The sequence below is a fragment of the Pezoporus occidentalis genome, unplaced genomic scaffold, assembly GCF_034315485.1.
Source record: "Pezoporus occidentalis ecotype Australia unplaced genomic scaffold, CSIRO_AGI_Poc_V1 ctg92, whole genome shotgun sequence".
Classification (NCBI taxonomy): domain Eukaryota; kingdom Metazoa; phylum Chordata; class Aves; order Psittaciformes; family Psittacidae; genus Pezoporus; species Pezoporus occidentalis.
The window spans coordinates 2,147,587-2,163,182 of record NW_026916284.1 but is presented as its reverse complement, the minus strand read 5'-3'; the positions used below and the strand labels follow the sequence as shown (position 1 = coordinate 2,163,182).

The 15,596-nt window shown below is 47.3% G+C and overlaps 2 protein-coding genes across 6 annotated transcripts in view; one reads left to right on the top strand and one right to left on the bottom strand.

Annotated features, from left to right (window-relative positions):
- Positions 1-960: 960 nt before the first annotated feature.
- On the bottom strand, positions 961-5,737 carry FAM72A (family with sequence similarity 72 member A). Its single transcript, XM_062605454.1, has 4 exons — positions 5,480-5,737; positions 4,449-4,526; positions 3,250-3,374; positions 961-2,358 (listed from the first exon to the last, which is right to left on the bottom strand). Exons 1-4 carry the CDS (start codon positions 5,629-5,631, stop codon positions 2,264-2,266), a joined length of 450 nt encoding a protein of 149 aa, XP_062461438.1. The 5' UTR covers positions 5,632-5,737; the 3' UTR covers positions 961-2,263.
- Positions 5,738-6,058: 321 nt separating this feature from the next.
- SRGAP2 (SLIT-ROBO Rho GTPase activating protein 2) overlaps positions 6,059-15,596 on the top strand; it is a 92,887-nt gene continuing 83,349 nt past the window's right edge. For all 5 annotated transcript variants that reach the window (XM_062605406.1, XM_062605405.1, XM_062605404.1 and 2 more), the window contains exons 1-2: positions 6,059-6,153; positions 7,012-7,548. Coding sequence is in view for 4 of the 5 variants with exons in the window: in XM_062605405.1 (XP_062461389.1) it covers positions 7,482-7,548 (67 nt within the window). In the remaining variant the exon portion in view is untranslated. The remainder of the gene's footprint in view (positions 6,154-7,011; positions 7,549-15,596) is intronic.

The following is a 15,596-nucleotide window of genomic DNA, read 5'->3' as shown; positions in this document are numbered from 1 at the left end:
TGTTTCTAGAAGTACTGATCTGGTTTTATGCTTGCCCTTTTGTATTGGGTATATCCATCAACCTGGAAAGTCTCTCCCTACACAGGGTGATGCTTGGAAACTTCACCCAAAACATTTAAGGCCCTGTGAATGCAGGCTTTACCACAGACTGCTTAGTCAGATCTCTTTAATTTTAGATGATAGAAAGAATAGAGGTAGCCCTAGACATGATTAGCTTGTTCGGTAACATTCATGCCAGCCAAGGCAATAGATGATGTTTATTTGCTTTGTATATAATACCTATAGCTTCTTTAGACTCAGGAAAAGAAAGGACTGAACTTACTTAAAAGTTGGCTCATTTCTTATTTCAAGCTGATGCCTGGCTGGGATGAACTAGCTCAAACAGGCCTGTGCAATTAAAATAGTTCATAGTAGAACTTCCAGTTCTATGTGTACAAACAGATAGGGAGCAAAAACACAATGATGGACTTAATGTGAAGAAATTACAGTCCTCTACTTCCCTGTGGGAAAATGGCTCTCCAGTCAGCTCTGCCACAGCACTGACTTGGAATTGGGAAGGTTCTAAATGGCAGGCATTGAGCTTGCACCAAAGCAGAGTTCTATCATGGGGATTTTGTTTGAATTATTGTGTTACTTAGACAAAACCAATCGCGTGTATTTTTAGCTCACAAATTCTGTTGGAAAACTCTTTGTGAGAGATGCCACCTTGCCAGCTTAGTGCTGTAGCCACAGTGTGGTCACATTCCTGCATCACGGGAAACTGGAAACCAAATGGAATGTTGTGTCATAGGAGAGCTGCCTGATTAAACACCTTTATGGCTGAGAAATGATGAGGTTTCTCAGGGGCTCTCTCAACCAATGTCACGAAGAACCTAATAATTCAACTAGTTTAATACACGTACAAGATCCCACTTCATCATTTTGATGTAATTATGTATCCAGATTTACTACAACCCAGAAGACCATGTAGTCCAAGCCTTTTATTTCATGAGCTGACGTAACACACGACGTCAAACCAAGACATACACACACATACATATATATACACACCCCAATATACATTTAAACAATGCAGAAGAGGTAGTACCATTAATTAGGAAATATATAACATGCAGTAAGAATACTGAGACAATTCAGCTCTGTCCTCGTTGCACCTCTTCCAAATATCACAAGAGGCTATAGAATGATTTATTCTGCACCAACCCAAATTTACAAGTGTGCTCCATTCTCTTACACACTTGTACCTTGGGTTTTCTAAAGGTGATCCTTCAGGTGACTAGCTGAAGGGGACAGTATTTGGTTCATAAGCTAAATGCTATGGCTGTAACAACTTGGATAATGAGCTTTGAATCCATTACTTCTTATAGGATTGTCTGTACACTTCAGGATGTAAGGTTAGGCATGAACACCAAGCATTTAACCTGATCTCTTTTTGTTCTTTCTCTAAGACGTGATCAGGTGACAGAGTTCCCCTTCTGGAGGGATGTCTGCCCTGCAAGAGGTAGAAAATAACAACAAAACCTGGATGGGTTTTGGTGTTGACCTTAGGAAAATCTCCAGTGTAGCCTTGAAGTTGTAGTAGACAGGAAGTAACAGTATTTAGGGTTTATCAGGGAGGGGGAAATGAACTTGATCTCTACAAAAACATGATCCTGAAAGATGAAGGTGGGAAGACTGTAAGATAGTTCCTGAGTTTACATCGAGGAGCATCCTAGTATGCCCCAGCTGCCCAGAGAACAAGCAGGAGAGCCCAAACAAAAAGCCAAAGCTCCAATATTTTCAGCCACTTAGTCAGCAGCTCTATATACTCCAAATAGAAACTCTGGGTAATGGTGTGTCTGACCACAAGAGCAGAGCTCTTTCATAACTTCATCAACCAGACCGACTGTTCCTTAAGCTTTTTAAGCTGTACTTACAGCAGCTGAGAGACTTTGTACTGTGAATACTGTTTTAGGAAAGAAATAAAAATACAGTTAAGAAGGATTATCAGCTGTTGAGGCTTTAATGTAAATGCAGTTTCCATCTGCTTTTCCAGCTTCAGCCAAGGCGTGTGTCTGTAGTCAGAAGATGCACACTAGGCAGATTCCGAGAGCCAAAGGAAGGCTACAGTGAAAGAGGAGGATGAGATGTTCCTTTTTTAGGACTGTTTTCCAGATTTCCTGTATTATTTAAGCTCTGCTGGGCTAGCAGGGAAAAAAAAGTCTAAGCAAAGCAGCAATGCAACAAATGGAGGGAAGATATTGTAGTATCTTGTAGATCATATTTATCTGATATACTCCTCCTCAGAGATGCAGGTTGTATCTTCATCTGTGCTCTCCTCCAAATCTGGCAAGTTGCCCCAGAGCAATACATTGACACCTGGTGGGAAGGAGGAAAGGAGACAAAGGAGGGAAGAGGAAAGAAACACAACTATTTTTGGATTGTGACCTTATTTTTACGTTGCACAACTGTGTTTTCAGAGAAAATAACGACTCCAGTCATTGCAAACCCTGGTAAGTCGTGTTCATCATAAATACACGAGACTATTTCCTAGCTTCCTTCCAAAGTGATCTTGAGGGGTGGTGTTTACAGCATAATTAGGAGAATAAGTCCCTGCCCACAGATGTATTTATATAGCTCATTCATGTAGCTACTGATAATCCCCTCGTGGCTGATTTATTTTGAAACGCATTGATCTAACACACGCGGTGACACTGAAAGGTTTAGACAAGAAGTTCCTCCCGTCTGCAAGGAGGGGGGATGATTTGTCAGAACGCTACATGTTCCTCAGGACTCAAGGCAAATGATTCCTGACACTTGGCATCCAAACAACACCTACCTGTAGAAACTAACCAGCACGAGCTGTAACTTCATATTGAGCTAATGAGGACTTGGTTATATAGGGGCAAAGTGACAGCATGACTCACCCAATGAGTGTCCCTTGGACAACTGCTTAGTAGCCTAGGAGATACTGCTATAAATAGCACTTGGTGGCTGTGTATATACTCCTTTATGGTGCTGGTTCCGAAAATCCTGACTTCTGCCCACAAAGGGGGAGAGTTAAATTGTTTGATGAAGAGATATTTCCACTTACTTAGAAATTTTCATTTACAAAGGAGCTACAAGGAGTTCATGAGATTAGCAGCCCTGTAACACTTGCCATATACCTCCATATTAAAGCATCCCTCCAGATGCTTTAACTATATTGAGGTGCCTCAATAGGAAGAGGTCTTAGAATTCCAGATTTTAGGGAAGAGAAGTGTTCCTTACCAGAAGAGTCGAGTCTGTTGATGCCAAAGACTGCTTGGCTATGAAACATCCAGAAGTGGCCATTATTGCAAGACAGCAGGCAAGGTTTGCAGGGAGAAATCACATGATAACCAACAACGTTACCACTAGGAAGACAAGGGAAATAATAAGCAGCATGAATCTAAAAAGACAGATGTTGTTGGCTTTTGCAGCTAAAGCTAATGTTTAAATAGCCAAGGTATCGTAATGCTCCTATTTTGGTAAAGTTAAGGGAACATAGTTAAACAAGCATCTTAAATACAGAGGGAACATCTGTTGGGAGTTACAGAATATCTAAGGTTTAGATCTTTGGCATAGAGAGCCACTTAGTAACCTGAATTGTGTAATCAGATTAGTTTACATACCAACAAATGGTGGGGTATTTGCTTTTTTGAAGCCCAGTGATTCCACTGGAATCAGAAGTTAATCACACACCAGGCATCCATCTGTACAGAATCACTGTGCATGGGAGAGTATCAGTAGTAGGAGCAATGAGACTGAGAATATCAAAGCCTTATCTCCTCTCCCAGGGTGAAGCCTTGAACAACCATTTTTCTATTTTCTCAGCCACACTCCGGTGAGATATTTCTCTATTTATACCTAAAAATATAATCCTGTGTTCCTATCACCCCCCCCCCATCATTTAAATCCAAACCAGGCACAAATCTGGATTATGAAGTGGAAAGGATCTCAATTAACTGTGAGCTCTTTGAGAGTTGTTGTTTTTACCCTTAAATATCAGAAATTAATAAAGAGGATAAAAGAACTCCAAGAACTTTAGTGACAGCATGTTCCATCTGCTAGCAACAGCTAGATCTGCCAAGAGGATGTTCTATTAATTAGAATATGAGTAACTACTTCTTCCTGCGGCCTTATTCACACAACTCTTTCTGTGTTGAAGCAGACATTTAATCAGGCAGGTGGCACACAAGCTTTCCCATCTACTCACAGTACTGACAAGGTTGTCACATCTCCACTTGGGACTTGCACAGAAATAGCCTGGCAGCCAAGCCTAGAAGTAGTGGGCTGAGTTTCTATCAAGCAGCATTACATTTGAAGTAACGAATGCAATCTGTTCGTTCAGCCCTCAGCTCTTCGCGCTGCAGTAGGCTGCAGTGAAGAGGTTGGACACATTGTGGTGTGCTTGAGGAGGCATTAGAGTCATCCAAGGGTGTTCTTACCACTTTAAACACGCGATGTTCTTCAGTTTGCATTTGCAGAGATCAGTAAAGTAGCAGCTTCCAATGAAATCAACAGTGCTAGATGGGAAGAAAGTCAAAATATTGAAGTTTAGCTGTGGCTGTGATTCCTACTATGACGTTTTGACAACTCAGGGCTGAAATCACACAACGATGTTACCATTACTCTTGTATGTTTGGTTTATTTTAAACCCTCCCAAGATCACGCAGCCCCATTTCCCTGTCAGCTACCAGCCATGCTCATATGGAAACTAAAAGACACCCATGTGACGTTATACGAATCAGAATCACCGAGTGGTTTGAGTTGGAAGGGACCTTACAGCTCATCCAGTGGCACGGGCAAGGACACCTTCCACTAGAGCAGCTTGCTCCGAGCTCCATCCAGCCTGGCTTTGAACACTGCCAGGGATGGGGCAGCCGCAATATATCCTGGGTCCTCAGAACTGAAACCAGAAAGTGCTGCCCCTCTTAGTGCTTGACTAACACATGCTCGTCACCGCGGGCTGCGGGGCACTGTCAGCCCAAAATCTGATTAGAGACATTGCCCTAGTTCCTGGTGAATCTCAGTGAGGCTATGGAATAATAGCTTAAAGGCTAGGACATCCAAAACCAGACCTTTGAGTCCTTATCTCCTGTTTAACCCGTACTTGCTCATTAACATGCTGGTTTGCAACCTGATTTCCTTAGCATTCAAATGCCGTCATGGGAAAGCAGCACGCAAGCGGCGGGAGGAGGGGAGTCGCCCTGGAGCCAGTGCGCGATCAGGTTTGTTCTGTTTCCGGGGATTTATTTCAGTTTCTAATCTCTGCCCCGGGGAGGAGCTGCCGGGACTCCCTGTGGCCTCACCTGCCCCAGGAACAGCTCAAACTGGGCTTTGATTCCTGGGTGAGGGACAGCGTTGCTCTCGCTGTCCCGCCGGGGCTGAGGGCGAGCCGGGAGGGATGGGGGCTCTGGGGGCCTTTCCCTAGAGGGACCCTGTGCGTCGCGGCCGCCCCCCGGAGCCCGGCGCTTACCCCGAGGGCGGGATGTCGGTGGAGTAGAGGTCGATGTCGGTGTCCGCCAGCAGCACGGCCTTCATCCCCCGCGTGCTCAGCACCTGCTGGCAGAACCGGCAGCACAGCACCGACACGCACCGGTCATGGAAGGTGCAGCTGCTGACCGACATGGCGGCGGCCACCGCCGGGCCTCGCCGCTCCCGGCCACTGCCGCCCGTCCCGTCCCGGGCCCGCAGCCCTCAACGGCCACGCTCCCCTCTGTCAGTTTGAATTCCCGACCTCCACCTCCCATTGGGAGCGCCGGGCACCGCCCTCCCCATCTGATTAGTGGAGATGTGAAGCGGGGCCCGCCCTCTCCTTGCCCGCTATTGGAGAAGACGAGTGGCACCACCCCTACCACCTGGGTATTGGTGGAGGGGCACGCCCTGCCTTGCTCCCATTGGCCACGCCGCCAGGCTATTTGCATTCCTCGCCCCGCCCCTGCGCAGACGGCGGGAAAAGGGGCGGGACAAGCCGGGAGATAGAGCCATCTGACTGGCTATGTCTCCCGTCACTCCTGTCCAACGCTCTCCTCTGATTGGGCAGACCGCTCGGAGGGGCGGGGCGGCGGTGGGCTGCTGAGGGGCACCCGGGTGGCGGGCGCCAGCGGCCGGAGGACGCCCGGCTGCGGGAGGCGGCTCCGCAGCACGCAGGTAATGGCCCCGCTCGGCCGCCGGGTCCGCTCCGCTCCGCTCCGCTCCCCGGACAGCTCCGCCGGGGGACTGCGGGCAGCCCCCGCCGCCTGCCCCCCTCAGCGCGGCCCTGAGGCGGGGCGCGGAGCCGCGTCCCTCAGCCCCGGCCCCCCCACGGGAGCCCCCTCCCGCTTCCTCTCCCCGCCGCCCTCATTGTTCTTCCCGGGCGGGATGCGGATCCGGCGGGTGCCGTGTTTATTTATTTCTTCCTCCGTCCGCGCATCTCCCGCGGGGGCCGCGGCCCTTCCCTCCCGGCGCAAAAAAAATGGGGGAAAAAGAACGAAATACGTAAAAAAAAGCGGGAGAAAAGTTGCGTCCCGCCAAGGGCCGCTCCCCGCCCGCCTCCCTCCGCGCACGCCGACCCGCACACCGGAGCGGGGGCTGAGGAACCCCCCGGCAACCCGAACCCCCCCAGGAGCCGCGGATGGAGCCGGCGCGGCGGTGGGGGGGGCTGGGCTCGTCCTGCGCTTCCCGCGCCGGTGTCACTGGATGCAGGGTCCAGCGGGAGATGCTGCGGCTCCGCTGCCGGTCCTGCCCCCGGGGACCTCCTTTCCTCCCCTGCCCTCCCCGTTCCCCGGGGAGCCGCGTTGCGATCGAGCCCCTGCTCCCCCCGCCGGAGGGGCTGGCGGCTGCTGAGGCGTTTCCCCGCCGGTACCTGGCCGGTCTGCGGGTCCGAGCCCTGCTCAGAGGACGGGTTGCGATGTCAGGGCAGCTTTCCTTTCAGCGGCACATTTGGGCTGTGCAGCTTGTGGCTGCTGCCTGCAAGCTGTGATTTTATGTATCTATGTAATATATATATGGCTTTATTTGTGTTTGCAGGCATACCAAAGAAAACGGCTCCTCGCCCTCGGTTTGGGATCTGATTTACATCATCTCTGAGCCCATTTGAAAAAAAAAAAAAGGAAAAAGCAAAACCAACCCCACAGAGAACATGTTGTGCGGAAGGACTTCCACTCCCTGGCTGTGCTGTTAACGCTAGCAATCAGGAAGAGCCTTTGGGGGCTGCAGGATCTCGCTAGTCTGATGCTGCTGCTAAAGGTTTTGGTGCAGGGAGACAAAACTGCTGCCTCTTCCATGCACTGATCTCTTCACATCTGCATTTTGCTGCTGCTGTGCTCGTCTCACAGCCTCTCTCCATGGACTGATTTATTTTCTTTGCCCTTTTTGTTGGGGGGGGGGAAAGGCGAGCAGAAAATCCCGGCACCGCATTGAGAGGAGGGCGACTGCATTTCTGTCTCGTGCTCTGGTGGATCGGGTTTGAGGTTCGTCTTTTTTTGGGAACAGAAAACATGACGTCGCCAGCAAAATTCAAAAAGGATAAGGAGATCATAGCCGAATATGACACTCAAGTTAAAGGTAGGAATGGTTTTGTATTCATCTCTTCCACTGTTGCAGTCCTGACTGCAATTGTAGGAGTTTGCAGGAGATGTTTGGGTGGGGAAGGGAGAAATCATTTGCAGATTGCCTGGAATTTGCAGGGCTTTTTCCTAACACAATGCTGGATCGGGTTTGCAATGCTTTTGCTCGTCCCCATGGGGTAGGTTCCTACTATGGAATTGCTGTTTAAAGGTATCACGGGAAGGGCTTTATTTTACACCATACAACAGATTTCTTTTTGAGTTCTGAGAGCCATATTTTTCTGTCTGCTGTTCTGAAATACGGCTTTGCATTTGAAATATGAGAGCTGCTTAATTGCTTTTTAATCCTCCTCCTATCATGGGAATCTGTTAAGAAATCTGTGTAGTGTCAGAGGAGCATATTTCCTCTGGTAGCCACAGGGACTGTGCTGAGGGTCCCTGTGAAGCTGCTTGTGCTAGAAAGTTCCATTATTGAGGGTTTTGCTCTTGGTGACTCCCTAATACCACTGCCTGGCTTTTCTTGCTGTGCTTTTGAGTGTGACACCTTAAGGTTGCAGTGTGTGTGCGTGTGTATTCACACGTATGTAATGCATATGTATACACATGAATGCAACTAATGCATTAGTGTTATTCCCATCATCATAAGGCAGGCAATAAAGAGTCAGAGGTGTATTTGCAATGGTTGTGGAAGCCTTCTGCAGGGTCCCCTTGGCTGGGTTTCGGGCTAGGTAGAAAAAAGGATGGTGAAATGTTTGCTTAGCTGCTGCTTTTTGCAAAGTTCTCGAGATAAAGTGGATTTGAACAAATAATTCTGGCTTGGGCACGGCTTGAGCTGTGGCTGGTGGGAAGTTCTGAGATGTAATGGTTTATCTAATTGCTTCAAACTTGCTCCGTATGCTTGTAGCATGTAGGAAAGATGGCCTTTGGGCAGGGCTGGTGGACTGAACTCAGTGTGAGTTAGAGAAATGCCATTTCCATGGGAGCAGGAAACCTTGGTTAAACCTGGCAATTAAAATCTTGTGTTGCAGGGAGGTATTTAGTTATTTCTCACTGCTTGGAAATCATTCAACCGCGATGTCCTACACGGTGCGTGTCCTGTGCTGACCCTAGTGCTCCGCACCTGCAAGCGGTTGTGCTGCTGCTGTTCACGAGGTTTACCTGAGCAAATCTGCCACGGGATAGGAGTTATTTTGATGATTTATCTCAATTTCGGGGTTCTTAAAGCTGGAAATGGAGAAGAACGTGTTTCTTTTTCACTAGTTTGGTTTCTATTCCTGTTTTCTGGCTGTCTTTGGAAATGGGGATTGAAGTCAGTGTAAAATTAGAGGCTTCTATGTCCTTTCGTTATTTACCCCGTCAGAAGGCGTGTGGTAGATATGAATTTGTAGTCCCAATATTTGTGCATTGGATGCAATAATGAGACACAAGGGTTTAGACTTAGCAAAGTGCATCTTCTCATCTCTCTTCTCTTAGGAAAGAAGTCTTTCCCTTTTCAAAGAAGAGACCAACAGTGAAGAGCCTTCACTGCCCATCACTGCCAAAACGATGCAGTCACCTGTCAATCAGTCTGTAAATGTGGTCCCAAAAGCAAAGCATTGTAGGGGCATTTAGACTTCTTTGCTTTTTTGCCTTCTGAGCTGTTCCTATTGTAGATATGTGGGGTTAAGAAGAGTGGGGCTCTGTAACTGGCTTACGTGGAGCTGGGAGAAGGGGGTCTCCTTCCTGAATTAGCGTGAAGGCATCTAAGGGTTTGTCTGGGATATTCCTCCCTTGTGCAGTTCAGCTTTCCCTGCTCAGGACAGTCCAGAAGTGGCTGATGGGAGGTGCTCATCCATCTGTGCTTCCCTGGAGAGGGAGGTAGAGATGGGCCTTAACAGCTCAAGAATCCAGCATCGGAATGATCCTCTCCCCATCGCCTCGTGTGCTTTAAAGCTCAGGGGGAGCTTCCCTTCCCCATGTGGCTTCAACCCTTTACCAGCTGCTCTGGCAATAGGGATTGTCATGTCTCTGCTTTTAGATACGGGGTATGGGGGGAGATTTTGCAGTTAAGCCCTCATCTTAAAATGTCGTGAAACTTGCTTTGCATCTCATAGGTACCATGCTGTGAGCTGGGTAGTGACCTGGCTCTCATGAGCAATGGGTCCTCCTGCCTCTCTAATTCCAGAGATGTGCTGCTTGCCCTGCCACAGTGGAAAGATGAAATGGGACTAAAGGCACACTCCAATCCAAAACCATAATGCTGTCTTTTCACTGAACACACCGGGGTCCTTAACGTAAAAGTGTTGGTGTCCTGGTGGAATTCCCTCTTGATCTGTGGGAAATGGTGTTCACTCTGACCACGCGTTGTTTGCCGTCTTTTCTCTTGTGTTGTGAAATGCCATGTAGGAGTGAGATGAACTGGGTGTTGGTGTGCTTTGTAAATTGTAAGGTATCATCTGTTCCTCAGATGAGAAAACTCAGGTAGTTTTTACACTGGCATTTAGGAGCTTACTGTGTTTTCTGGCTGTGCATTAGAAACTGTGTTTAGAGGCTTCATTTAAAACCATTAATCCACCAACACGTACTTAAGCCCTGTAAATTATTACTAATGGAATGATTGAGCTTTGCTTAGAAGTTTAATAGCCTTAAGTTGTTAATCAAAACCTATTTAACAGATAGCTTGGTTATGGCTGTTAGATTGTTGGTGTGCAGAGGGTTTGATCTTCTGTTGATGAACTCGGTGATTTTTGTTGTAGGAGGTGTGGAGGGGTGACAGGGTGTTGGTGAGTGAAACTCTGTTATCCCGTGGCCATGAGCTGTAGGTATTTGTTGTCTTCTTCCAACAGCCAGTTCTATGCCTCTGCTGGGTTGGAGTTAGCTCTTCCCATGGTTCACATGTGCAGCTAATGGCAGAGGGGATCAAGAGCAGGATGAAATGAATTTCTGAAGAGGAAGACTCTTTGCCTCTTACACATCAAACTTACTGTGCAGTGGTCAGGGGACGTAGAGGGAGTGATGTGTTTCTTCCTAATTCCTTGTGCAGGGAGGTTGAGGACAAGCTGGTCTGTGTGTCCCTCCTTGGAGGCTGCTGGAATCAGGCTGGATAGAGCCTGAGTTACTTGGTCTGATCTTGGAGCTGACCACTGGAGGTTGGCCTGGATGACCTCCTGGGCTCCCTCCCAACCTGAATTGTCCATGCCCACATGGATTCCAGTATCTGGAGGTTCAACGAAAGCTTTTTCTTCTGCAGAAGTGAATTAACCCACAGACAGGGTGGGTTCCCTCAGGAACTGCTCTGACCTCGAGTCTTTTGCCTTTAGATGATGCAGGCAAGGTCCATGTTGTCTCTGGTTGCTTGGTTGTGTTGTCTGCACTTGAAAGCTTCGTGCTGTTGGCAAGGAGAAGAGAGGCTGCCGGTATTAGTGGGCTCCTCTTGCAAGACGTGAGAGTGCTCCTCGCTTTGAGGAAGCTCTGCAATGGCCGCATGTCATGCGGGAGGAATCCTGACAAGATGACATGGGGGCAGCAGGGGAGGGAAGTGCTGCTTTGATACGTTTCTGTACCATGTGCTCGCAAAGATTATGAGTTCTGTGAAGCTGGAAAGTGAGATCCTGTGGTCTCCATATGGAGCCTTTGATATCTCCAGCTCATCCCCTTGTCTGGTTTGTCTCTCCCAATTCCTTTGTGCAAGTTGCGGTAAAGCAGAGATAATGAATTGATGCTGTGCAATGTGTTCCATGTGAGATGTGGGTGCTGCCTCTATCTGTCCCAACCAAGGCCTGTCACACTGATTTTTGGCTTAATGTGTTAAATTGGAGTGTACATTTGCTGAGGAAAGAAAAGCCAGTGATTTATCTCGTAATTCTTCTCTTCTTTCTCTTCATGTCCCGGGAGAGCCTTATATTTAATTAGTTTGTATAAAGCTTTAGTAAATAGCTTCATGGTTTGGGCTGCAGAGATGGAATCCTGAATTCTTTCACACACTGAGTGTTCATAAACCACTTCTGTCCTTGAGTCGTCTCTAGCAAAGGTTAAAATACATCTCTTGCAGATCTTGCAGCACAGCCCGAAAAGCACCAGGAACATGGAGAAGAGATGAGGTGATTTGTAGCAGGAGTGAGCACAGCACAGAGGTGCCTGCGTGGTATTTACCCAAGTGTGTCTTCAACTAAGAACAGCTTTGGGTAAAGCCTCCCATCAGATTCTGGCTACTGGAATGTCTGAAACTTCCTTTTTAATCTCCCCCAAATCAGTGATAAATTTCAGATAAGTCTCTTTTTTTGGTCTCTGGGTTGAACAACTGATGGTGTGTTCGATGGGATCGGGATCTTGTGCCTTTAATGCTGCATAAAGCAGCAGCTGTAATGTGGGGGCTAGAAAGGAAATGTGATGCTTTTGGTGGTGATTTGAAACAAAACTGGCATTTCTCTCAACTGTTGGAAGTTTCCCTGTTAACACTGCACATGCAGCACTCGTCTAGAGAAGGTATTGGTAGGACTGTCCTTAGATCGCTGATTTGAAATCACTGTAGTGTGTTGCTAAACCCCGGGGATCTTCAGTGCTGTTGACCTTGGGTATATATGGGATGATTTCTCTTTCGTGTTTGTCTTCTGTTCAGGTCCCCGAGCTGGTCACTGCACGCTGTGGCACTGGCTGCACAGCCCAGCACCACGTGTGAGGGCTTTCCAGAGTCACAGCTCCTGGCCACTTCCTTGGCAACACCTGTTTAAGACACTGTGCAAATGGCCTTTTCAGCCACGCACCCTGGGGCGCTTGAGTTGGAATAGTTTTGAGGTTCGAGATGCTGAGTTTGGAAGTATTGGATTACCATTGACATTTGAAATGTAAAACTACCTTTTAAGGGGTTTTTGCAGTTAATCATTACTCTGTGCGTGTAAGTGATTCCATTTGTTTGCAACAATGACTTCCTCCAAACTCTGGCTATGGAGTTGCTGGAGAATCATCTGGTTTGCTGCAGTTCTTGATAGTGCTAATCCCTGGAGCTTTGGAGCTGGATCAGGCCAATGAAGCAGCATGCTGCTAGAAAGGGGGAAGGGGCTGTTGGGAGAGTGGTTTGATGTTACAGCAATAGTTTGTATTTCTTTGTCCTATGTATGGTTCCTACTAATGACTTATTGATGAGACTAGGAAGAGGTGAAAGGATGCAGTCTCCCTTCATACCTCTTCATCTCCAGAATCCCTCTGCTGCAGATTCATCACATACTGCAAGGCTGGAGAGCAAAGCTGAGCAGAGGAGTCAGTCCACTCAAGTGCTGCAGATCCATCCAAAGCAGAGGGAATTCCAGTGTAACTCCAGTAGGTTTTCTATGAACACTTCACTGGCGAGAGCCAGTTTTCCTAAACTGCCAACTAAAGGAGCCCCCGGACATTCTTCCTTAGCTCTAAAGGCTTTCCTTTTGTGGGAAGGGTACACATCAATATCTTTTCCTGTTGCTTTTAAAGGCTCGACTCCTGTTTTTGCTTTTAATACTTACTAATTTTTGCCCATTTTGGGAATGTACTTGGAAGAGTCTCTTTGCCTGGTCAACGTTTTCAGCTGTCTTTATGAAGAGTGAAAAATCTCAACCTTTGTTGAGATGGAAAGTATGTTTGAACACATGTTCTTTTCGCTATGCCACGCACAGTTGATATTCATTACTGGGGACTTTATTTAGTTCCCTTTTGTATGACTTTTGCAGATTTCATGCTTTCTCTCAGAGAATTCCTACACCGTCGTGGGAGTCCTGCTCTCTGAATGTGGTCACTGTTTTGTAGGCGATTGGAGCAAATGCAGTTATGGTTTGATTTGCTGAGGGATAAAAAAGTATGGGAGAGTATGGGGAAAGGCTCTGGATTTTGCAGTAATTCCATCATTTGAGACCATTCTTCATTTTTGACCTTCTCTTTCACCTTTCCTTCCAAAATAACAATCTTACCAAAGACAAAACAGGGCATTGTTTTGGGGAAATCTCGAGGTAGTGGTCAGGGAAGCTCTTGGTATGAGTTCTTCAAGTCAGAAAACACATGTGGGTATAGGGTAACTGTGTCAAGCTGGTATTATTTCTAAGCAGATGCTGCAAATGGATTGGAACCATTTAAAAGGTTATTTTTCATTCTGTGGGAGTAACTACCTACTGTTGGTAAACTAAAGCTTCTGAGCCAGCCACTTTGTTTGGAGCTGCCCCAGTGAGAGTTAATCGTTGCTTGGAACAAATAGAAGGGGGCTGGGAATGAAAAAAGAGAAGAAATCACTTCCTCTGCAATTCTGAATGTAAAAGGCTCATGTGTTACAAGAGCTGGGAGTGCTGCTCGCACTCTGAAGCAGCGTGGGCATGATGTTAGGGTGGCACTACACAGCCTTTGGGGATGGGCAGTGGTGAGGAGGAATTCTCAAGGCATTCATAGGGCTCCTCTTTTCTCTAATGAGCACTGTTCCTCCAACACTTTCTCTCAAGGTGTTGCTGAATGTGCTGCAGAAATCCTTGGGTCTTCAGTGCTTTCAGCATGCTGCAGAAACTTGTGCTTCGCACTGATTGCTGTGAAACCGGTTGCATTAGGCAGGAGCTGCCTTCTCCTGTGGCACATCTGCGGCTCCTGGCTTTTTGTCTCTTGAGAAGGAGCCGAATAAGCAGATGAACTCCAAAGCAGGAGTGATTTTAATCTGCAGTTGTGAAGTGCTCTGGCAGGGCTATTTGGTCAGTCCTCCTAACTTTGCACTTGGCTTCTTTGGATCATAGGACTTTCCAGGAAGAGCCTTTTGGCTTCCCTTCTTTGAAGTAGGGGAGGGTTTTTGGTTTGGTTTTGTACTGATGTCAGTGGACAAGGGTTTTCATGCAGAGAGTAAGCCACAGAGCTGTGCAATTTATAGACGAGGAGGGCTTCAAATTGAATCTGCTTAAAATAACACTGGTTGTTGCCTGGGAATTAGTCGCTGCCTCTTTCTTTGGACAGCGATGCAGGGACAGGCTCCGATGGTCCCATGAGGAAGGGGGGTTTGTTCCCAACAGCCCTGTAGCTGCCAGGATTGCTAAACTGCTCCCTCTGAACAAGTGGATCGATTGTTTGCTGACCAAAGATCCTAAGCCTCAGTCAATCAAACCAGTTCCGTGTCACTGGTGGGTTTTCAGAAGGCAAACGCTACAGCGTGATGAACACATTTGTTTCTGCAGCTTTTCTTTGCTACCTGAAAAGGGAGAGGATGATAAGCACAAACTGGGGCTTATTATCCAAATGGGATTGTTTAGAAAGATATTTTCCTGTTTTCTTTGGGTTTTAGCCTCTGCAAGGCACGAGGGAAGGCTGAAAAGCTGCATTTGTTCGGCTGCCAAGCACATCAGCATTGATCCCTCCAGTAAAGGAGGGATCGATGGCTTTAAGCTGTTGCTGTAGCACATGGTGTGTGTTGTCCCCTGCCAGCATTTGCACCTTGAGACTTGGTGATGATGGATGAGGTGCCATTCTGTTTCTCATTTCTCACCCTCCCAATTTCCCTTCCATCCTATTCCACCACCTCTAGATACAGCATGGATGATACAGCAGATAATGTGGCAAATGCTGATGTTTTAATCACCAGCCCATTCAGTCTTGTTCAGTGTGTGTGTGGATATTGCAATAGTAAAATAGGATCCTGGTTGCTGTTGCTGGGGACTTAGTGGTGCGAAATCAAGGGGAAGCCCACCTTGTGGTAGTAAGTCCTTCACAGCAGTCCCTCTTTGTTGTTTTAGCAATTTGAATGAGATGAGGCAGGATTGTCACTTCCCTGTGTCAACCTTCTGTTAAGCATTGATCCCTTCCTTCCCCTTCTCAGCAGGGAGGGAATGATCCATGGAGGGCAGGGTGAAACCAAATTGATGGGCAATTTCAAGGAGCTTCTGGGTGGTGGCATGTCATGTATGGTTATGATTGGGGAATACTTAAGATGCCTGTTGGATGAGGTTTAAGTATAGTGGGAGAAATTACTCTTGTGTCTTTGAGGATGCTCCTGCTCATTAGCACTTAGGTGTTATGAGAAATCCTACAAAATCCTTTTCTTTGTGCTGGCTAACACTGGGCAGTGCTCTTGCTGCT